We start from the raw sequence: 25,168 nt of genomic DNA, 5'->3' as shown, positions 1-25,168 counted from the left end.
TCCAGAAAGGGTAATCAGTCACTATATTTGGCCATTTTTGAGTTCCTACTGGGAACCTGCTGGTGTGCAAGGCATTTTATTGCCATCATCTCATTTACTTCTCACAGTAACACATTTGCAAAGTAGGTCCTGCTACCTATGCAAGGTAACTGAGGATCAGAGACATCCATTAACTTTTATTAAGTCACTTAGCTGATAGGTTCTAATAAGAACAAAAATTAAGTAAGAGTGGACTCAATTATGTCACATTCCAAAGTGTGTGGATTTTCTATCGTATCATGCAAATGTTGATACCCTATACCTAAAAATAAAACTCCAGCTGAGGATATAGTTCAGTGATAGAGTGCTTGCCTAACATGTACAAGGCCCTGGGTTTTACCCCTGGCACCAATAAATAAATAAATAAATAAATACGACTTCAGATTAGTAATCTAACATTTTGTCCAAAGTGAGTGTTGGGTTAAATTTGTGTGTTAATATGTAGGGAGTTGTTTTTCAATCATGAATATCTATTTGTGTGGCTTTATGTGGCCATATATGAGGAAAACATATCTTGAACAAGATGTATAGTCCGTTTTTTTTGTTGTTGTTGTTGTTGTTGTTTTTTTTTCTGAAAGCTTGACTATAAGGGAATGGATAAAGGTAAGGTAGTTGAAAGGGGACCCAGGATAAAAGGAGACTGGTTATTTTAAGGTGGAGCACTAGGGACTCATGGATTTTCTGGAGGAAGAAACCCGCAAGGAGAATCAGGAAAGGTCTGTGGAAGAGGGACTTATATTCGGAACATCCGAAAGCAGGCATAGATGGAATGAGGTCTACAGTCAAATAAAGGACTATGTTTAGGGCAGAATAAGTTTCTCTCTAAGAAGCAAAAAGAAAAAGATAATATGCCGAAGAATCAAAGACCTAGATTAGTCAAAACAGTTTTGAAAAAGTACAAAGTTGGAGGAGTAATGTTTGGGACTGAGATATAATTCCATCTTACTAGTAAGCTACTAAATAAGCCTGTTACTCTTTCATGGATGCTGGCAAAATATCTGAGGCTCCTGGGTGAGAGGACTTTATTTCTAATAGTTCGGCAAACATTGTGGGCATCGGCAAGTTCATATCAGTTGTCCTTGTCCTTCAAGTTCCATGGGGGCAGTTCAGCACCATATGGATCCCTGCAGGTAGAGCGGGGCGTGTTAGAAGAGAGGAAATGATTCAAATGTCATCCACTGGTGAATGAATGAACAAAATGTACAATGCAATGCCATTTGGTAATAACAGGACTTTTCCTTTGATCCATACTACAGCATAGATGAACCTTAAAAATGCTAGAATAAGCACACACACAAAAAAGCACCAAACATGGAAGATTTCATACATAACCATATTTCATATATTATATGATTCCATTTATTTGGAATTTTTAGAAGGGGAAAATCTATGAAGACATAAAGCCAAAGTGATTGGTTCCTGGGGCTAAAGTGGGAATATATTGAATTATTAGGGGTGTAAGTAGTTCGGACTTGATAGGTTGTAGTTGCCCTAGATTTTTTGAAATATTGTTGAAGATTAGAAATTCATCTCCTAGCAATGACTAGGAGAGAATGAATAGGTCACTTGGGATGGAAGCACTGAGGTTTTAAAGTGGGAGTGTGAGAACAGACAAGGGCATAAAAACTTCCGAGGGGCACCAAGTGTCTGCTGAAGCTGAAGACTATACACTTTAGAGACACGTATCTCCACAGATGTGTAGTCTTCAGCAACTGACACATACATGGTCTGTATCCTCTTGTGTTGTGGCCTATACCTCTCCATGTCTCCCATGCAGTTTTTGACAGCTTCTGTTCCCCTGGATTTTTATCTGACTCTTCAATTGTCTCCTCCCTGGTCTTTTTCCTGAGTTCCTCTCCCCTTTTCCACCTTCTAGTGGTCCACATTTTCCCAAAATGTCTTCCTGCATTCTCTGCAGGTGTATCTGACACTTACCTGCAGCCTGGGTCACTTGGTGGCAGCCTCCTCAGCAGAGGTGAACAGTCCATCAGGCATTTTTACCAAAATGCTCCTCTGACACCTGTAAATTAATATGTCCTCAAATGAACTCAGCATCCTCCTTCAACTCTTAATCTTGTTTCCCTTCCCTACCCCTGTGGACTGATTCACCAACTAAACTAATCAACATGGATTTTTTTTTCTCCCTCTTCCTTTTCTTTCCTCCCGCCCATAATTCTTCCTCTGAGTGACACTCAAAGTCTGCTTTTCCATTGTTTCTGCCCTTGGAGCCTTCACATTTCCTCCTGAAGCAGTAGACTCCTAACTATAGTGTTAGTTTCACTCCCTTCCACGTTGATAGGTCAGTCCAGAAAGTCACTCCCTCCTTGCAGTTCAAGTTCATGCTTTAAAAAAATGCAAATAAGACTGGCCCCGTGGTACACACCTATGGACCCAGAAGCTCAGGAGGCTGAGGTGGGAGGATCACAAGTACAAAGCCAGCCTCAACAATTTAGCAAGTCCCCAAGCAACTCAGTGAGACCGTGTCTCTAAATAAAATACAAAAAAGGGCTGGAGATGTGGCTCAAATTGGCCCTGGGTTCAATCCCCTCCCCAATCCCCAATACCAAAAAAAAAACTACTTACAAACTGTGCTGACCCGTGTTCTAACTTCACTGCCCACTTTATTCTTTCCTCACTACTGTGTTATCCACAGTGCATTGTCACCAACCTCAAGGAACTCAGTCTAAAGAGAAAAGAACACTATGTTATGGATCCTAATAGTTTTAATACTGCCCTACATTCCAAAAATGTGAATTGGGGTTCATAAAGACAGCCACAGTATCAAAAGATAAAAATGAAATGAAATAAAATAAATGAGGAGTAGGATCCAAAAAGAAAATAAGGAGGGGCTGGGGTTATGGCTCAGTGGTTAGAGTGCTCACCTAGCGCATGTGAGGCACTGGCGATCTTCAGCACCACATAAAAGTAAATAAATAAAAATAAAAGTGTTTACCTACATCTAAAAATTAAAAAAAAAGGATAAAAATCAATACACAGAGGACATATCATAATGTGCTTTGCATTCGCTGGCCCTTGGCCCCAAATTTGGCTCCAAATATTCATGTGGGGCTGATAAATGCTCTAACTGAGATATAGCAATTGTGCGTGGAGTCTGCAAAGGCTTCAGAGAGGAGTAGAATTTTTGAACTAAATCTTACAGAGAAACTGACAATTAGCAGGTGGAGGGTAGAACGATGAACCTTCCAGAGGAAAGTGATATCCAAAAGCACAGCACGCTTTGCAGAGACGAGGATGGTTTTTCAATCTCCATTTTAAATGTTGGGCTAGGCAGAAAGCAAGCAGTTGTGAGATATTTGTCAAGTGGATGATTGAATAAACAGCTGGCTCTTCAGCAATTTATATATAGTCTTTGGGTCAGGCTTTTCATTTATAGTATGAGAGAATTGGACAGGAATCCCTTAGGCCCATTCAAATGTCTACAATTTGATTTGGTTTCCTGTTTCTCCTGTACAGCAACTCCCTAACCAGCACACAGCACAGATCCACCATCCCTGACTCCCTCCCTAGCTTTCAAATATAACAGGTACTAGTAGTACCTTTGAAATTATTTTTTAAGAATATATGAGTTTAGAACTTTATGAGAAAGTTTCTTAGAAAAAAAGCAAAACGAAGATGTTGTCAATGAAATGAGAAAAAGCATTAAATGAAGCTTATAGAGGAGTGGTGGACTTATACAGGTACAGCAGAATTAATTTAATATAATTTTATATGTGGCAACATAATGGTGTAGTGGCAGTTCTTAAGACTTGGTTTCTGAAACTTATATTTTGGGGCTTCCTCTGACAGTTAGTCCTTCAGTACACGTTCTCATCAGACCAGGTCTTTCTCACTTAAGCCTACAATCACGTAATAGCACAGCCATTTGAGAAAAAGCCGCAATTAGGGGACAGAGCAGTACAGTTCCTAATCTGCATGCCAGGAAGTCTGGGGGCCTCAGGAAATGATCAGATTAGAGCTTCTCAGCTGCAGGGCCTGTGCTAACTGCCTGGATGGAGATGTGCTCAATTTAATTTACAGGAATTAGTGTGTCGAAGCAAATGCACAGTCACGTATTAAAGCAGACCCATGGAGAGAAAGAGGCATTACCCATACATGTTTTCTTATCCTATAATTTTAAAATGATGAGAAGGAAAACAGACCAACTGAGAAGAGGCTTGTGCAGCCTACCACAGCAAAAAGTGAAAGTAAAAGGCATAGTTGAGGCCTGTTGAGGCTGGAGGATTGCAGTGAGAAGGCTAGGGAAATGTGTGTCCCCACAGAATCTCCAGGCAGCTGCAGAATGGGGATCCCAGGACAGCCTTTTGGGTCCGTTTTTTTGTTTGTTTGTTTGTTTGTTTGTTTTTCCCCTTTCTTTTCTTTATAGATATATATGACAAAAGAGTGTATCTTGACATATTTTACATACATGGAGTATAACTTGTTCTAATTAGGATTCCACTCTTGTGGCTGTACATGATGTGGAGTTACACTGGTTCTGTATTCATATATGAACATAGGAAAGTTATGTCTGAGTCATTCTACTGTCTTTCCTATCCCCATCCTCCCTCCCTTCCCTTCATTCCCCTTTGTCTAATCCAATGAACTTCTATTCTTCCCTCCCCCACTTATTGTGTGTTAGCATTAGCATATCAGAGAGAACATTGTCCTTTGGTTTTTTTGGAACTGGCTTATTTCACTTAGCATGATAGTCTCCATTTTCATTCATTTACTGGAAAATGCCATAATTTCATTTTTCTATAGCTTAGTAATATTCCATTGTGTATACATTCCACATTTTTTAAATCCATTCATCTGTTAAAGGGCATCGAGGCTGGTTCCATAGCTTAGCTATTGTGAATTGAGCTGCTATACATGTGAGTGTGGCTATATCACTATAGATGCTGATTTTAAGTCCTTTGGGTATGGGTCAGTGTTCTGATTAAAATCCTGGGAGACATTTGTTTTTAGCACTGAGCTTCTAGACCAGCCCACAATGGAAAGCTGTGGAACTATGTGGTACAGAGACAAATTATATGACTCTTGGCCTTTGAAAATGATCTTAAGATGCTGGTAGCACCTTAAATGATTTTGTACTATTTTACAAATCATGAAGAGGAAACGAGTTTCCTAAACTTGAAGATAAATATAGCAATAATTATGTTTAAATAGAAAAAATAAAAATACAAACCAAAATTATCTATTTTTATAGCTTTAAAACCTCTACAATGATTGCACACCTTCATTGCTTTTAAAAATCACTTACTAGTATCTTTCATATAAAGCTATATATAAACCCTTGACTATCTATCCCTGGTTCAGTTTCATTGACAATTTTTTTAAATGCCAGTCAAATTGTGTTATGTGTTACTTTCATAAAACAGATACTCTATTTTGCTGAATTTAAGTCACTTTGATCTTATTTACTTTAAATTTTGAAAAAGATGTATGTTATTATATTAATATCTAAAACTACATAATGCTGAATTTATATCGAAGTCCAGCAATAACCCTTCTGCTTCCTGCATTCACCTTTGGGAAGCCTGGACTGTGGCTGTTCTCCCTTGGGAGCCACAGCCAAGGCACTTGTGATGGGCATTACTTCCAAGTCTAGCACTTCTGTTCCACTATGATAAGGAAGTAGGCAAAGAATTGTCAAGATGTTTATGGTCTGAAATGTTTCTGACATCCATTCACTTGGTGGTTAGTATTGATGCCACAAGTATTTATTGACTGTCTACCATGAACAAGGCTCATAGGTAGGCTCTTTTCAGTGATCCAAGCAATGGTCTTGTGAGAAGACTTGGAATGTTACCACAGCATCTTGCAGAAGATACTGAGCAAACCTACTGTTCATTATATGACCTAAATGGACAGGAAAGGATTACAAGACTTTATTTTCCTTTGCTCAGTCACTCATACCTTCACTTATAGTCATAGTTCTAAGTTATAAACCTATGTTTGTGACTTGCGAAGTTCACTTCTGTTTATCTTTCTAGTCACGGTTCAATGCCAATGGCCTGGGTGTGTGGATTGTGCACTGAGAAAAGGTCAAGGATGTGTTACATCTGGTGTCCTTGCTCCACACATCTGCTTTAGGGATGCTGTTTCTCACTACAGAATCAATCATCAAACTAAGCACTGCACAAGCACTGTCATAACACGTATCATAGTATCATATCTTTGATAATCTTTTTTTGTTTATAACTTCCTTTTCTTTACCATTTGTGGTCATACCTGAGTGAGAAGCCAAATCTTTTTATATCCAGCAAGTACCTGACTCAATTAGATGGTCCAAAATATTGATGAATGTTGACATCCCACCCTCATCTGGAACTCTCACTATAGTTTTGTTCTCTTTTTTTTTTCCAACCAGTTTCCCTCCTGCCTGATGGCATGCTCCTCTTCCTCACCCATTCCCAGCTCAGGTCCCACCCTTCCCTTATCTGGGAAACTTATTTATACTCAGGTCAGATCTGAGAAATCTCCAGAATCATTCATCTACCCTACAAGGACTCCACAAGATGACTGCCTTTTCTCAGACCTCTTGGCTGTTCCCTAATGCTCCTGTCATAGCATTTAGCACACTGTGTTGATTATTGTCTGCCTATTTATACCAGAAGAAACCCCAGGAGTGAAGAGACCATATCTTGTTCACCACTGAGTGCCCAGCACATAGTAGTCACTCCATAATATTTTTTGAATATAACAATGAATGGGCATACTTTTGGAGTGTATCTTCTTTATAATTAGATGTTATTTTACTAATCTAACACATTTTGAGGGAAATTAGTGAAATTTTCATTAACTGTTTTTATACACTTACTCTTCACTCCATTTTACCTGAAAACAACTCCCAAGAAAATTTATTCCTACATCCAGCCCATTCCCCATTCACACAAGGGTATGTTCTAGGCCTTCATCCATTTATGTTGTAACACAATTCCTTGGACTGGGTGACTTGTAAACAACAGAAGTTTATTTCTCACAATTCTGAGGCTGGAAAGTTCAAGATCAAGGTGCCATCAGATTCAATATCTGGTGAGAAGATTTTTTCTGGTTTATAGATGGTGCCTTCCTCGTGTGTTCCCACATGATACAGGGAGGAAGGCATCACTCTGAGGCCTCTTTAAGAAGTGCACTAATTCCACTTATGAGAGCCCCACTCTCATGACCTTCTCACCTCCCAAAGGCTCCATGTGTTACTAGGGCTTAGTGCATTGTGATCAGGTTTTAATATATGATGTTTGGGGATACATAAACATTTAGTCTATAACAGGCATTTAGCCCCAAATTATAGCCAAATAAACATACACAAATGTCACATCTAGGTCAAAGCTTGAGACTTCATAATAAACCAAAATATAGAGAGGAACTTCTACTGGATGAAATATTGCCTCTCTAAATAATATTCATGCCCACAAGAACTGTGCATTTAATAGACGATATGGGGAAATGACTCATGGTTCTGCAAGTTGGCTCTTTTAACTCCAAGATATGCCATTTGCACTAAGACATGCATATCACCCCCAGAACAGGTACCACAAAACAATTGTAGTAAAGCTCTAGCTGGGTAAGTGACTATGGAAAAAATCCATAGGGTTCTTCTGCAAGCCTGGAAGTAAACAATTTTATCTTCTGGGAAGAAGGAATGTTTGCAAAGACAGTTAACCATCCATCAGCCTTTTCCATCATTTTTGTAACAATTCATCTCCTTTAGCAAAACTACAGAAAACCAAGCACCCAAGGCTGCAGGTGCAGTGCACAGAGGAGATGCTAATTGCGCTTATGCTGGTTGATGGATGTAACACAAAATCTACATTTACAGCAAATGCAGAACATGGCGTAATGGCCACCCAAGTACTCCACCTACTCTGTCACAATAGTCTTTCTTTTCCTTTTCTCTCATACTTAATTTTAAAATGTTCAGAAAGTGTAGTTCAAATTATTTCAGTTGAAGTTGTAGTGAGTAGACTAACCTAATTGTGAATTGGAAGAATTTGTAATCTCATAAGGAAAATATCTTAAGCAGAGGGTTTTCGAGAAACCACTAACCCCTGGATTTTATAGTCCACCTTCTCACTTTATTTAACCTTATGCATAACAGTGTCCAAAAAATAAATAAATAAAAAGATGAGGACAGATATTCTGTCTCTCATCCTTTAAAAAGATGATGAGTCAGCGTTTCTTGTCAAAGTTCTAAATAACTGAATGGAAAAATTAAATAATTGAATTTTTTGCATCATCTTTTCAGAGAATGAGACAGACAGAAAATAGCCCTCCTCATCTTTGTACCTTTTCTGATAATGTTACACATTAGGTTAAATAAAGTGAGAAACTAGATTATAATAATAATATTCAGGGGATGATTATTAAAATTATTATGATGATTATTATTGAAAATCCTGTCTATATGATAGTTTCCTTACAAGACTACAAATATTCCAATTCATGTTTAGGTTAGTTAGTCTATTCACTAAAGCTTTTGTTGAAACTTAAGGATAATATTAAGGAATTATAACCTATGGGTATGATATTTTCATTTATGATTGTGATTTTAAATATATCCTCTTTTAAAGATACCTCAAATATGCAGAAATTAAGTTACATGATGAATCTGACATTTCCTTCAAAATACTAAGGGAGGATGCAAAATAATTAAGCAAACAGATAAAACAAGATTACCTTGAATTAGTCATTGTTAAAGCTGTGCAACAATCATCTTGGAATGTTTCATCGTATAACATCAACTTGGCATGTTTAAAATAATTCAACATATAAAGTTTAAACAAGAAGAACCTTTTTTCTCCTCAAATAGGATGGAAAGTTCAAGCCAAGGCAAAATAAATGTTTTTCATTTTCCTAAATAAAGTTAAATGTTTCGAGTGCCAGTTTATGGGACTCTCTCCCCCTGGTGTTATGGTAGCTTGTCGCAATTGTTTAGATGTATCTTCTTTGACATTAATTTAATTAACTTCTCTTAACATCTACTCAACTAAATGTATGTGTCTGAGAAGCATTTCATGTTTTTTTTAGGATTGTGGAAAAGGGATATTATAGTGAGCGAGACGCTGCAAATGCCGTTAAACAAATCCTGGAGGCAGTCGCTGTAAGTAAGAAATAACAGCAATCCTGTGCTTGGCTCTTAGTCACCTCTTCCTTTTACAGAATCATTAGTTAAGAAGTGCAGACTGTAATAAGCTATACAACTTTTTCTTTCCCATTCCTTGAGTTTGTTTCCCTGTTGTTTTGTTGTTTTTTAATTTGGTATGGAAGTGGAGAAAAGTTGAATGAGATAAATATAGACCCTGGAGCATAGAGATGATTGACTTTTTTTTAAGATCAAAAATATATTTTATTCAGATTACAGTTGTCAAAGCAATACAATGCAAAGGGAATCTGCAACAACAACAACAAAAAAATGTGCCTAGAAAGGATAAAAGTGTCATTGGGGACAAATCATTGTGATGTGGAACCAAAATACATCATAAGTGCTATTAACATGGTCCAGGATAGCATATAACATCTATATCAGTCTTCTTTACACAATAATCATGAAAACTGAACAACAAAGTTCTTTAACATGTACAAAAAACTGTCATGACCTGGTTTACACTTTTGCAACAGTTTTAAAGTTAACTGGATAACTAAAGAAATGATGCAGACATTTTAAATCAGTGCTATAAGTAGGCTCAAAGAATTAGATCCAAAGCATTTGTAAAAATCAAAATGAAAACATATAGCTACAATGTCAAAGTCAGGAAAGAGAAAATTACTTCTGTATTCAAGGATTACAGAGCTACAAAATGCAGTCTTCCTGTTTTTGTTTATAATAAGATGGTTAAGTACATCTGACTAGATACAACATGCAGAATGTTTTCTTGAACTTATCCAGAAATTCCAAAGACACCATCATGAAACAGCTTACTAGGAAAAAAATATGCCCTATTCACCCTGCTTCATATAACAAAAAGGCAGAAATAAAGAATGCTATCAATACGTCAGAACTACTGATATAAGTGGGGATGGCTGACTTTGCTTTCAGGATGAGAAATAAGTGAATTAGGAGAAAAATGTGGCCATTTTATTCTTTTCAAAGAAAAAAAAATTAAAAATTTACACTGGGATATACATTTTATAAAGTTATGGTGGAAGCAAATGCATACACATTCACATATATGTAATTTTGAGAAGCTTGTTTGGATTTCAGATCATATTTGCCTGTATAAAACAGACTACACTGGTTAAAACCTTCCCATATGTTTAATGGTGTCTAACACATGGTGGGACACCTTGGTGATTCATTTACTGAATATAAATCCAAAACAAATTATTTCTGAGCAAGGAGAACAGGGCCCAAGGGAGGATGGTTATCAGAATCATTTAAAAAGACAAATCCATAAAATATGCCCAGAATTAAGATATATGATATTATTCAGAGTTAGTTATCTAACTAAAATTCAATACCTCGAGAAATCAGCCAGTGATACAAACTCCTGTCCTATTAATTTTACACACAGCAAAAACAAAGGAAGCAAAGGAAGAAGGAAGGGAAGGAAAGAGGAACAGAAGAGCAGGAGGGAGGGAGGAAGGAACCAGTGAAGGACCCTGATATCTAAGTAGCTTACATACCAGTGATGAAAATGAAGAATCAAGCTTCACAATCTTTGCATAGAGCCATAGAAAAAACCAGAGTGTGTTCTAACCAAATCCATATTGAACTATCAAAGTCAGGTTTAACTGACTTTATAGCTCAGTCTTTGCAAATAGAACCTTTCTATATAAGTATTCAATCTTTTTTGCTATGGTGAGGGATGAAAAATTTGAAATGAGTAAACAACTCTGGAAAGGATGCCACAAAATCTTACCTGAAGTAAATAACAGTTCCTGATTATATGAGTATTGAACATCAAGTTCATATTCTCACTATGCCAATTCATTCCAGAATTTTTTTTATCACCCTAGTTTCCTAGACTTGCAAACTTGTAAATGATTTCAACTCTTCCATTCCCTTCTCTTCTCCCATCTACCTTTCCAACTTCATTTGAATCTTCCTTCAAATGTCCATAAACCTAATCTTACTCCTTATCACTCTATGAATATTTCTGGCATAAAATTTAAAAAAAAACTTCAATTTGCTTCCAATTTCTATTCTTAAATATGTAAGTGTAGAATCATCTCTTGCAATCCCTATTTTTATTTTGTCACTTTTTATTTCAATAGTGGTAGTTCATTTATCTCTTAAATATCCATTTTAAAACTACACTTTTCCCTACTATTAGTCACCATAGCTTATCAACTCAAGTAAACTTACTGGCTATGACCCACACCATGTTGTCCAAATCTGGCAGGCAGCAATTAAGAGCACTTTGAGAGTCAAACAGTACTGAGTTCAATTTATACACATACATGCGTGGACACATCACTAAATACCCTTGAGCCTCACATTTCTCTTATAAAATAAGCACAAACATTCAACCTTACAGTGTTGTGGAAAAGATTAATTGAGACTATGTAAGGGAATCACAGCAATATTCAACAGAGAGGGCAAAAAAGGAGAAGAATCTTCAGACTTGGTATATTAATTTAAAGATTTATCTGATGATGCAAATCTATTCCAAAATTCCTACTCCCTAAGTACTAAAATAAAAAATAAAAGCAATTGTGTGATTCTGTGTTTCATGATCTGAGTGCTAACTGGACAGATTAGTTGTGAAAAGTCAATAGACTTTGTTTACTGTTCTCTGTGTATATTATACCAATATAAAGTTTTATATAGAAGTGTGCTGAAAATTTTGTATGAATGTGAAGTTATGACAGGTCATCAATCCTCAAGTCAGCATGCTGTGAACACGTATTTGCAATTTACCTGACCAGTCATATACTTGCATGTTTTAAATAATATCACGTACTATTTTTCAGACAGATTATTTTTCCTCCTGGGACAAAAATGTGTTATGCTCTGATGCTACATGAGACAGTAAACAGGAAACGTGATAGGAGAGGGACAATTGCCCCTCAGGCTGCAATCTTCTCTCCTTGTGATATTCCACAGACAAGATATTTCAGAATGGGGTAATCTTCAGAATAATTGTTCTGAGAACTTCTAGTTTGCCTATCAGTGCACCTAACAACAGCATGTACACAATCAGAAAGGATTTATTGTAAAGACACAAAGTTACGTGAAGAATACCAACCAGTCAGGCAGCCTGGACAGTAGTCAGGACTCTCTTCTCCCATTGCTGCTTTCTTCTCATTATCTGCTTTCCTCTTCTCTCTTCCAACCAACTATCTCTTCTTCTCAGACTCATAAAGTGACATATAGTCAACTTAATGTTCCTGTGTTAGCACATTATAATAAAAACTCAAATCTGAGTTTTTCCTCAGAATGGATATAAATATTACTTGATCTCAACTCCAAATTTCAAGGCAGAAACTACATTTGGCTCAACTCTACCCAAGCATCCTTTCCTAGTCCAACCAGTTGTAAATAGGATGGGAATTTTACAGTATAAAAGTGGCCAATGAGACCAACCAAGATGGGGAGAAGGGCAGTTATTTCTTATGAGGGAGTCTGATACACCAAGAAGACATTTTTGCTACTATCTGTTCTGGTACTTCTTTGTTACTACTGTTTATTCATGCTCCTCTCCATTCCTGAATTTTCACTACATTCTAAAATGTTGGTAATAATAAATATCTCTCTATAATAACACTAAATATAAATGGTCTCAACACCCTAATTAGAAGTCAGACTGGCAGGGTGGATTAAAAAACAAGCTCCAACTATATGTTGTTTGCAAAAGACTTGTATTACAGGCCAAGAAATCTACTGACCGAAAGTGAAAGGATATAAAGAATATTCCATGTAAATGGAGACCAAAAGCAAGCAGGTATAGCTGCTGTTATATCTGACAAAGCAAACTTTGAGGGTGTCTTGAAACTGAAGGTTACTTCATGGTGATAAAAGGAACAATCTAACAAGATGATATAATGATGATAAATTTTTATGCCCTAAATTCTGGCACATGTAATTACATAAAACAAATACTACTCAATATAAGGACTCAGATGGACCCCAATACAATAATATTAGTTCCTTTCTGCATACCTTTCTCACCAATAGATAAGTCATGCAAACACAAAATCATTGAAGACTCTTCAGAACTAAATAAATATTATAAATTATGTGAACCTAACAGATATCTATAGAATATTTCACCCAACAACAACTGAATTCACTTTCTTCTCATTGGCTTATGGAACCTTCTCCAAAATAGACCATATGTAGGACACAAACCAACTCTCGATAAATAAAAAAAAATCAATATAATTTCTTGCATCTTATCAGAGCATAATGGAATGAAATTAGAAATTAACAGCAATAAAAACCACAGGAATTACATGCATACATAAAGATTGAATAAAACAGATTTGAACAATGAAGGGACAATGAAGAGAATTTAAGGAGAAATATAAAAATTCCTAGAATCAAATGAGAATAGAGACATGCCAAAATCTGTGGGACACAATGAATGCAATTCTAAGAGGAAAGATCATAGCTATTAGTACCTGCATTAAAAAAGCAACAAATAAAAAAATAGTGCATCTCAAGTTTATAGAAAAACAAGAACAAATTATTTCCAAAATCAGTAGAAGGGAGGAAATAATTCAGATAAATTCTGAAATCAATGAAATAGAAAATAAAACAATAATACAAAGAATGAATGAAACAAAGTTTTAGTCCTTTGAAAAGATAATAAATTGATAAACTCTGAGCCAAACTACCCAAAAGAGAGAGAAAACCCAAATCAATAAAAGAGATGAAAAAGGAGATATCACCACAGACATCCTTGAAGTCCTGAGAATTATTAGGAAATACTTTGAAAAGTCATATGCCAATAAAATAAAAAAATATAGAAGAAATGGGTAGATTTCTGAACACATATGGCCTACAAAATTGAATCAAGAGGATATAGAAAGACTAAACAGACCAATAATAAGCAATGAGATAGAATGAGATAGAAGCAATAATAAAAAGCCTTCTAACAAAGAAAAGCCTAGGACTGTATGAATTTACCACTGAATTCTACCAGACCTTTAAAGAAGAACTAATGTTAATGCCCCTCAAAATATTGCGTGAAATAGAGAGGGGGACACTCCCAAATTCATTTTAGATGTATTTTTGAATGACAGTATGTTGTTTGCCATTAAAGCATTGGGATTTCATTTTGACAGAAGCCCTAATTATTTATCATGCAATAACTAACTTTTCTGTGAATAACTAAGTCATTCCCCACATTCCCATATCATTCTTTTATAAAGCAAGCTGTTTTACAGTAGATATGTATAATTATTTTCTCATTCACGGATACAAGAAGAGAACTCTTACAATGTCCCTTCAGTCTCTTTTGTCATGGTGAATGTTATTATCATGTAACAATTGTTGGCTAAAATTCTAGAATTCACCCTCCATTTGTTTATTTCACATCCCAATAATCTCCAATTCACAACATAAATCTGACCATTTTTCCTCATCTTCACTAAATCCTGGTTTTAGTCCCCGTCATCTCCCATTCATAATGCTGTAAAACCTTCTAATTGGTCAACTTACATCCATTAACTAAAGCCCATCCCCCTTATATTATTCAGAGTTATTATTTAAATCACAAATCTGCCAAGCATGGTGGCACACATTTGTAATCCCAGTGGCTCGGGAGACTGAGACAGGAGGATTGCCAGTTTGAGGTCAGCCTCAGCAACTTAGCAAGACTCTAAGTGACTTAGAGAGAAGCCCTGTATTAAAATTAAAAAAAAAAAAAAAAAAAAAAAAAAAGGAATGAGCATGTAGCTCAGTGGTAAAGTGCTTCTGGGTTCAATTCCTAGTATCCCCTTCCCAAAAATCCTAAATCAACTGGATCATTTCCATGCTTACACCACCAAGAGCATACTGTCAAAATAGAATAAAATCAGAATTTCTTAGCACATCTTGGACTTTCCTGCACATTCAGGTTGCTTCCTGCCATCTCAGTCTCACTGCAAACCACTCCTTTTCTGTGCTTGACCTGTTTTTTTTTTTGTTGTTGTTGTTGTCGTTGTTGTTTTGCTTTTTGTTTTGTTTTGATTTTTTTCTGACCCTCAGAGAGATCCAAGTTTATCTTCTTCTCAAGGTACTTGTTTCTGTGCCTGCAACCACCTTTTATCACATCTTTTATGATTTGCTTTCTTATTTCTTTCTGGTCTTTACTGAAGTGTCACCTCTCTAAGAATGAGCTTCCCTGACCCCTCTAAAATAGTGCCCACCACTATCTCCAAGCCATCCTCAATTCTTTTGCCATGATTTATTATTGTCTTTGACACTTACGATTATTTGAAAGTACACATTATTTTGTCTGTGTTTGGTGTTCACTGTCTAACTCCATAAAAGTAGGAATTTTGTGTTGTTCACTCGTATTTCCAGTGCCTAAAAGAGTACCTGAGGACAGTAAATGCTCAATAAATATTTACTCAGCAAGTAAATGGAAATGATTAAAGCACTCCAAGATAGCCACCATCTGTCTTCTCTTTTTAGATGACATATATATTGAACATCTTTACTATCGTATTTCTATTCATTTTACATGAATCAAAGTGTTATAACTCGTTCCCACTCATGAAATTATTTTTCTGCTCCTGTATTATCATTTCATTCTTTTCCTGTAATTCAAAACTTCACCTTCTTCAGTATATGCATTCTGGTTGCCGTGGTATCCATTTAGATCAGCTCTTGACTCTTGATTCATCACAGTGAGCATTCTTTAATTTTTGATACCTCAGGTAGCTGACAGAGAAAACTCTATTCTCATTCAGGAAATGAGAAATTGAGAAATGGATGTTTTCAGCATCAGATTTTCCACCTATTGGAATTATACCAATTAAGAAAAAAAAAAAAAAATGCCCAAGCAAGGGTGCTCCAGATACAAGTGGTCCACATAGAACAGAGGAAGCATTCCACATCTGCAAAGATAAATGGATTAATAATCTGCCAATTCTATAATTTTAAATGTTATTTTAAATGTTATTTTTAATGTTATTTACCTACTCACAAAGCTCCCATTTGGGAACTAGACTATCACATTCAAGGCAAACACTCTTTGAAAAAAGCTTCAGAAAAATCAGATTTTCTCTGGTTACTGCCACTAAGGGTTAATTCTAAAAATTAAAAGAATTTCTCTAAGAATTTCACAGGTAGAAAGCAAGGCAATTTAAAACTTGTGAGAAATGGCTGACATTTATGAAACAGTTTATTGTCAACTACAAGGCTATAGATAGCTATAGAAAATGGGACAGGTGGGAACTCAAAGTAATCAGTGATACATCTCACATTTTTCCAAATCACACAGTTATAAGGCTATATCTAGGCTGGTTGTTGAAAGCACAGAAGCAGAAAGCTTAAAGCTTGAAAAGTTTGGTGGAAATATGTTGCAGGTATGATCGTGCCCTTTCTGCAACACAATCACGATCCACCCCTCACTCCCACTCATCCCAGGTCTTTCCCCATGTATCGTACAGTATTTATCCAGCCGTAACTTTGCTACTTCTGATTTGGGGACCTTCAATAGCATTTGCAAAAGCTTTTAAAGTGAATTTGGAAGGCGATTTCCCCTTCAGATCTGAATTCATTCTATTAGCCCTTCAAGGCAGATCCTTAAGCCTTCTTGAGTATTATTTCTTGAAATGAATTCCTGTAGTCCCAAGTCAAACAGTCCAGGTCACTCTGAACATTCTGGAAGGGTCACCTTGCCCTAGCACAATGTCACAATTAAAGGACCCTTTGCCTTGTAGTGATAACTAGGAAATCTCCTCTGACATCTCTCGCTGCTGCTGCAACCTCCAGTTCTTGCCTTGTCACCACTAATATCTTGCTCTGCCTCTGTGCTCTGTGCTCACTTTCCCACAACGGGTATAGCATTTCTTCTCTCCTTTTTAGTCACAGTTCTCTTTGGTATGTCTCAATATTAAAGGCATGAGTTTGGAGCATGGAGGAACTTGTACGTATGGACTATAGTAATAAATTTTTTTAAAAATACAAGTAAGTAACTGGGTGTGGTGGCACATGCCTGTAATCCCAGAGGCTCTGGAGGCTGAGGCAGGAGGATCATGAGTTCAAAGCCAGCCTCAGCAACTTACTGAGGCCCTAAGCAATTTTTCAAGACCCTGTCTGAAAATAAAAAATGAAAAGGGCTGGGGATGTAGCTCAGGGTTAAGCACTCCTGTGTTCAGTCCCAGATTCCAATAAATAAATAAATATAAAAATAAACAATACAAAGAAGTGATCGAGGAACTCTTAACTCTATATGCTATCACATCACATGGAGTTTTAGTTAGAATAATGTTAGAACTGTGATATGGTGGTGAAGAGTTGCAAACAGAAGTACCAAAGGGAAGCACTGAACCCTTTAAAATTATGGAAAATGATACTATATTAAGCATCAAAGAAAAGCAGGAAATGAACATGATATAAGGAATCAGGAAAAGATGAAAGAGCAAAAGATCTTTTGGGTAAGAAATGTTTTTAGTCTATGACTGTCTGCTAAGAAACAAACAGATTTTACTAATTAGAGAATGACTTGATATTGAACTGAATATTGAAGAACCGAAAGGGCAAAGAGACTCTCTAAACTACTGTAGAAGTGGCAGTGTCAGCAAACAGCCCGCCTATACCGGAGAAACAAAATGAAGAGGTTGAAAATGTTAGAACTTACAAGACTGGGGGAGATGCTCTGTGGATCTATGATGAGGACGTACTCACTGCGGGAGATGCTCTGTGGATCTATGATGAGGACGTACTCACTGCGGGAGATGCTCTGTGGATCTATGATGAGGACGTACTCACTGCAGGAAATGCTCTGTGAATCTATGATGAGGACGTCCTCTTTGGTGCTGGTGTCACTGAGCTCAGAAGAACCCGTGAGACTGGAACTCAGATCTCTGAGGATGATGCTCCAGCCAGTTGGAGCTAGAGTTACTGAAGAGGGGCAGGAACATTAAGCTGTAGAAAAAACATAACCTCGAATCAACAGCTGCCACAGAAGGACCTGCCACTGCAAGGGGAAAGAGTGTTTTGGGCTCACATAGGAATAACAAGCAGAAAAACCGATTCAGAAAACAAACAGAAAAAAGTTTCCTTCATCCTCCTCCAGCCTCCCACCCTTTCTCCCTTATGCGCTCAGATGGCAGATCAAATAGGGAGCCAGCAGGTAAGGCAAATGTGACTTGAATTTCAAATCTCAGCATCATAAAGTAGACCATAAAGGGCCATAAAGGGGTGAGTTTAGTCAGGCATGATGGTGCACACCTACAATCCCAACAACTCGGGAGGCCGAGGCAGGAGGACCTCCACTTCAAGGTCAGCCTCAGCAACCTGGTGAGACCCTGTCTCAAAAGAAAAAACAGAAAGGCCTGGGGATGTGGCTCAGTGTAGAGAGTACCTTGGTTCAATCCTCAGTATGGAAAAAAAAAATGTGAGTTTAAAAATTATTCGAAAATAAAAACAAATTGTCAAAGTTCCTATTTTTATTCAAAGAGTTTTCTGAAATGTTAATTATCTACTAAAGTACATGAGACGGCTCTATGAAGTCAATGAAGTCAAAGTAAGAGAAGCAACACCAGTATAAATTATCATCTGTATTTAGTACTGAGTATTGTGCTTAGTAATATTTATACATTTAAGAAGCATTGTGGGGTTGGGGTTGTGGCTCAGTGGCAGAGCACTTGCTTAGCATGTGGGAGATACAGGGTTCGATTCTCAGCACCACATTTAAATAAGTAAAATAAAGGACCATTGCCAACTAAAAAAATAATAATAAAAATAAAGCATTGTACTATTGAACGTCACATGATTTAACAGGTTAAAGCCATCTCCCACTCTGACTTCTTATTCCTTGTCAGGAGAGCCCTTTTAGAAAGATGGAAAACGCCAGAACTCCATTTCCCAGACTTCCTTGCTTCTAGGGCACTGGCAATGACTGATGCTGCCCAGTGGATTCTGAGAGGTAGGCTTCTTATGAGTTCTAAGGAAAGCCTACCATGAATGAAGGGAGACCCAGGGTGAAAGACTATTTCTTATTTCTGCTAGACCACACTGATATAGTTGGGTCAGCACACAATGCTGGGAATGACTTTCCTATCGTGTAATTTGGAGGAGCAATATAACTCTTGTTGAAGAAGGCAGAGAAAAAAGCAAGATGACACCACTGGACTTTTCCTCCTCCTTGATATCTTATAGAGAAAAATAATAGCCCCTCAGTATTTCTGCCATCTTAAGTTGTTGAAACAATAAGATACTGAACTCCTTCTGGATAAACTTTTGAGTATAATAATGATTCTACGGTATGATTTTCCATTCATCTGAGCATAGCACAAAGGGCATACTCCTAGATAAAAAGATTCTGATCCCACAGACTTCCACAAACTGAGTTTCACTGTATCTCTAGCACCCACACATCACTAAATCAGGATTAAGTATGATGTGAAGGGACGATGAGGTTTAAGGCTGTTAAAATGAAGCTTGCTTCTGACACTTGTTTCTGTGACTATCATTCCTGCTTTAATCTGCTTACTGCCAATAAAAAGGTTAAGTTCAGTCAAGCCATGAGAGGCTAAAACAAAAAATGTAGAATTTTTTTTTTTAATATTTGTTTTAACTCTGTCAGTTCCTATGGGATTTGCATCTTTTCTGGGGAAATTTGATCTCTTGTTACTCAAATTTGAACACTAACATCCAGGGAATAGATTTTAATTAATGCAAGACTCAAAGCATTGAATCACTAGAATGAAAATTTTACCAGTAAAATATAAACATGGTTACATATTTTTACCACAAATTGAGAGATCATGGCAGAAAATAAATAACAAAGTTTCTACTCATATTCTAATATTTTGACTTATAAACATATAGTAAGGTAGACTAGTGCTCAATAAAGCATAGATATTTATCACAAAGTTTAAATCAGAAATATGATCTACCTTCTGAATTATAACTCAATATTGGGAAGGGGGAGATCTAAGAAAAATTTCTGGGTTTGAGTATCTTTCTCCTTAAATGTTTCTGCATATCATTTTCAGCAATAATAATGATATCAAATGTTTATCCAATTCTATCTATATGGCCTCTTCTCTTTTGATTCTCAAGAGAATCACAATAAATTCTAGAGCACATATCTAGGAATTTTCCAATTACTGTGCACAAAATATTATGTTGATGGTTACATCTAAATATCTTTTGTTGTTTCAGGGCTTTGTAAATGCTGGATGATGTCAGCAGGTCTGTTCAACCATTACTGATTCCCTGGGCTGTGCCAGACTCTGTTCTGGATCCTAGGATTCAGAAATCAAGAAACTCACCAATATGCTGGGCAGAAAGACACATAGACACACAGACACAAGACTCTAAGAGTGTATCAGTGCACCAAGTGACCCAAAAGTACCAGAAAGGAGAAAGCTATTCTGTATGCCTAGAGAGAAAGTAATTCAGAAAAATCTTGCCAGAGGAGGTTGTAACTGAATTGGGGTTTTAGAGAAAAATTGTCAGTCAGTATGAAAGAAAACAAATTCCAGGAATAGTCCTTTTGTACCACAAGTATTTATGGAACATAATGGAGTAAAAGTGGTGTTACTAGAAAGCAAAGCACACATGGGGAGGCCTGGGGCTTGAGGGAGAAGCAGTGACCCTGTCCTGAGAAGCTTAGGTGACTGACTAAAAGGGTCCTGTGATCTGCCGAGGAGGAGATTTGCAGGGACTTTCACTGGCAGAGGATCACCCTGTGGACTTCAAAGGATCAAAAATCAGTGAGGCAGGTTAAGAGGGCATTAAAATATCCAGTCAAGAATCTAACTTAACCTTTCTTGGAAGGAAAGCCTCAAGATTGAGATGAGTGTCTTCACTTCTACAAAAACCCAACCTGTCATGAACTTGCAGTTATTGAATGGATATGACCTGATTCTTGTTTGATGTCTCTGGATTATGGTCTCCAGAAGGTCTTTCATATCTATCCTGCCAGGTTTTAGTTGATTGGGGAATGAGAGTCACAGAATCATCAACTTTGGAGTAGGATGGTTTGGCAACCTCAAGTAAGGATGAGACATATAGTTAATGGCAGCATGAAAGAAGAGGAAATAACGTAGGCACGCACGGTGTCTTTGAGGTCGGGAAAGACACACATTGTTTCTATTTCCATAGATCCATAAGATTATTAGGAATAAAAAGAAGGGGAAAAGGTAGAGAATCAAGGTATAAGGAAATTAGATTTAAGGGTACACATTTTAATTGCATCTTAAAGCTGCTACTTCTAAGCACATGTGCATAGCCCAGGAGTGAGGATAGTATCACAATGCTCTTTTTTTTTTTTCCCCAGTTCTAAGGATTGAACCCAGGGCCTTGTACATACTATGCACGTATTCTACCCCTGTGCTATACAGCTAACTCTGTGAGACCTTTTTTTAAAAAACAAACCTTACCCTAATTGATAATTTTGCCTATTTTCTTTCCATTGATACTGGACTGCACATATATGTAGTCTGTACCTCTGACATTTAATGCTCTGAAAAATTAAAATCCCGTGCAAAGAATTTTGCCATCCATGATGGGCTCCCTAAGAGGACAGTCTATTCTTTGCACATATACAGTTTGTGTGGGACAGCCTGTACCTACTACAAGGAAAATGCTCCTGACTGGCAAGATTCCTTTGACAATGATGCTCTTTTAAGAGAGAATTACTGTTGTTTGAGAGGGAACAGTGATTCTTTCTCCTTATGTATATTTCTCTCCCAGGATGATAAAGGGGAAATAAGGTTAACCTCTGGCTAATTATTTCTATATTGTCTTTCATTGATTATTTATTGTAGGATGAGAATGGGGCCATGAAACTTATTTCTTAACTCTTTGGCAATAGTTGTTTGCCAAAAAATTGAAATATTTCCTGCCTTGAGGGCATGAAGCCCTATTTTGTATTATATGGAATGATGTAAATCTGGTGTTTTTGATATCTTTGACTCATAAAAAAATGAATTTTTACTTGGGAATGACTAATTCAGGAGTGGTGTTGAAAAAATCAACAATTCTTTGAAATAATCAGCTAGAATATATTCTATTTCTGGGTCAGAATGAGAACTTTTGAGTAATATTATAGTATTCTGTTGTTAATGAAAGTTTAGTTTTATTATTATTAAATAATAGCCTCACACTTCCTAGGTTTGGTAGTAATATGCAAAATGTAGGTGCTGGCATTTCCAGGTGAAGAAAGAAGTTACCTGCTAGTGCTTTATTTCTTTTCTCACAATTTTTATTGTGTTCAAAGAAAACACACAAAAACAATACAGTTTCAAAACTGGTGGGAACAAGAAGTATTTGCCAACATGCTTCCAAACTGTGAAAGGGATCACCATGGAGTAAAGTAAAATAAAGTGAAGATAGGTCCTAAGTCAATACAGAGGAAAAATCAGGAGGTAACTGGGGCCCCCTCACCATGTCCACTGAGACCTTTTATGACAGAGACTTAGCAACACCATCTGACTTTATGTTAGTTATTTTCTCTGAGAGTCAATTCCAACTTCTTTGTTCTCCCAATAACTAAGCTTGGACTTCAAGTTTCGTGAACATGAAAAAGTAGATTAAGGAAAAGCTTGAAATGTGACAGTTGTTTTCGGTTTGGTGAAAAGCAGTTGGATCTTTGGAAGTACTACCTTGAAGAGCTGATGGCCCTCATATGTGATGTTCTCCTCAAGAAAAGATAGCAGATCACTCCAAATTACTATTCAGGAATAAATTCCTCATAGTTCAGTGTAGCAGCAGATGACTTCTCTATGCAGCCAAACCACATCTGAAAAAATTGCTAGAGGCTAGAAACCTGACTAGAGTAGATTTATTGGACTTTCAGCACAGAATTAAGAAGTGGATGGTAATTATTAGTCACAAAGAGAAATCTACTTGTTTCATCTGTTGATAGACACTGGAGTTGAATCAGCCCCTTTTAAGTAAGTTTAAGCAAGAAGAAAAGCAATAATGAACACATGAAAATATAACAAAAGCAGAGAGAAATGTCTTAAAGATATAGAAGTAACTGCATACTTCTGGGAAAATATATCAAAATGGTATGAGGAGAGGTCTTTTAAAAACATATACTTTATTTATTCAAAAGTTCATGTACTTTCACACGGAAGCAAGCTTGATATTGAACAAGTTATCAACAAATAACAAACCTGAAATAAAACTGAAGCTCTGCATAAGTATTTGCATAAATGATGAGGCTGCTTCACAATAACATAAGGTTGCAAAAATCCAAACAAAACATCAAAATTTGAATTAAAAATAGTAAAGTGGGAGAATTAAAGTTGTACATAATTGAGCAACTTCATGGCTCATTTCTTTAATCAAATTCTGAAAGGAGTTACCCTCCCTCTGAAGTCCTACCCACTTCAGTGTGATAAATTCTGAAGGTAAATGTATGTATTCGTCTTTTGCTTTTATCTTTTTCTCTTCTTAAGAGATTTAAGTTCAAAGGGCTTAAAATCAGCATACTATGGTGACATAGCCACATCAATATTTTTAGCAGCCCAACTCACAATAGCTGAACTATGGAACCAACCTAGGTGCCCTTCAACAGATGAATGGCTAAAGAAAATGTGGTATATATATACGATGGAATATTACTCAGCTTTAAAGAAGAATGAAATTATGGCATTTGCTGGTAAATGGATGGAGTTAGAGAATATCATGCTAAGCAAAATAAGCCAAACCCAAAAAAACCAAAGGCCAAATGTTTTCTCTGGAATGCGGATACTAATTCACAATAATGGAGGAGGAGTAGGGAGGAATAGAGGAATAGAGTTACTTTATATTGGGTAGGGGGAAGTCGGAGAGGGGAGGGGTATGGGGGTGAGAGAGATACTTGAGTGAGACAGACATTGTTACTTCGTGTGCATGAGTAACTGCATGGCCAATGTGATCCTACAATGTGTATAATCAGAGGGGTGGGGAGTTGTACCCCATTTATGTATTATTGATCAAGATATATAACTACATTCTACTGTCATGTGTGGCTGATTAGAACAAATAAAATGTTTTCTTTAAAAAAAAAAAAGAGAGAGATTTAAGTTCCAAATTTCAAGAAATTTTCTCCTCTGAGCTTCCATGGCACTTTGTACCATTTCACATCACCCTCTTATACTATCATTAACTGCCCATAGTTCCCTCCTGGGATAATTTGTATTATCTCTAGACCAGGAATGATGACTTGTTCATCTGTATCTGTCATTCTTTCCACTGTCATCCACACCGTCCATATGCCTCTTCGTATTTGTACTTGGAATAGGAACAATATAACATTCGTTGACTGGACTCAAGTTATTCACAAACACGTTTAGGGTCCCAGCATTTTGTGCGCTGGAAATATTTTAGAGTTGGACTTAAATGCATTGGTTTTTTGCTTGTCATTTTGCTTTGGGGAAGACTGGGGGTTGGACCTAGGGGCACTCTGCCAATAAGCTAAATCCCCAGACCTTTTTATTATTATTTATTATTTATAAAATTTTTTAGTTGTAGATGGACACAATACCTTTATTTTACTTATTTATTTTTATGTGGTGCTAAGAATCAGAACCTAGTGCCTAATACATGCTAGGCAAGTGCTGTACCAGTGAGCTACAACCCCAGCCCCTAGGCCTTTTTCTTTTTTTGTTTTTTCCCTTCCCCCCACCCTCCCACCCCTCTTTACCCTCTATACAGTACTTCCTTCCTCCATACGTGCCCCCCTCCCTAACCCTAACTCTAACCCTAACACTAACCCTTCCCTCCCCCACATTATGTGTCATCCTCCACTTATTAGCGATATCATTCGTCCTTTGGCTTTTTCAGATTGGCTTATCTCACTTAGCATGATATTCTCCAATTTCATCCATTTGCCTGCAAATGCCATAATTTTATCATTCTTTATGGCTGAGTAATATTCCATTGTATATATATACCACAGTTTCTTTATCCACTCATCAATTGAAGGGCATCTAGGTTGGTTCCACAGTCTGGCTATTGTGAATTGAGCAGCTATGAACATTGATGTGGCTGTGTCTCTGTAGTATGCTGATTTTAAGTCCTTTG

At 36.9% G+C, this 25,168-nt stretch overlaps 1 protein-coding gene across 4 annotated transcripts in view; it reads left to right on the top strand.

Annotated features, from left to right (window-relative positions):
* CAMK4 (calcium/calmodulin dependent protein kinase IV) overlaps positions 1-25,168 on the top strand; it is a 245,401-nt gene that overhangs the window by 156,338 nt on the left and 63,895 nt on the right. For all 4 annotated transcript variants that reach the window (XM_079143531.1, XM_079143530.1, XM_079143533.1 and 1 more), the window contains one exon: positions 9,073-9,145. In XM_079143531.1, coding sequence (XP_078999657.1) covers positions 9,073-9,145 — 73 coding nt within the window. The remainder of the gene's footprint in view (positions 1-9,072; positions 9,146-25,168) is intronic.

Source organism: Sciurus vulgaris, assembly GCF_902686455.1.
Source record: "Sciurus vulgaris genome assembly, chromosome: 6".
Taxonomy (NCBI): Eukaryota; Metazoa; Chordata; class Mammalia; order Rodentia; family Sciuridae; genus Sciurus; species Sciurus vulgaris.
Note: the sequence above shows the minus strand (reverse complement) of the source record. Positions and strands in the feature narration are given on the sequence as shown.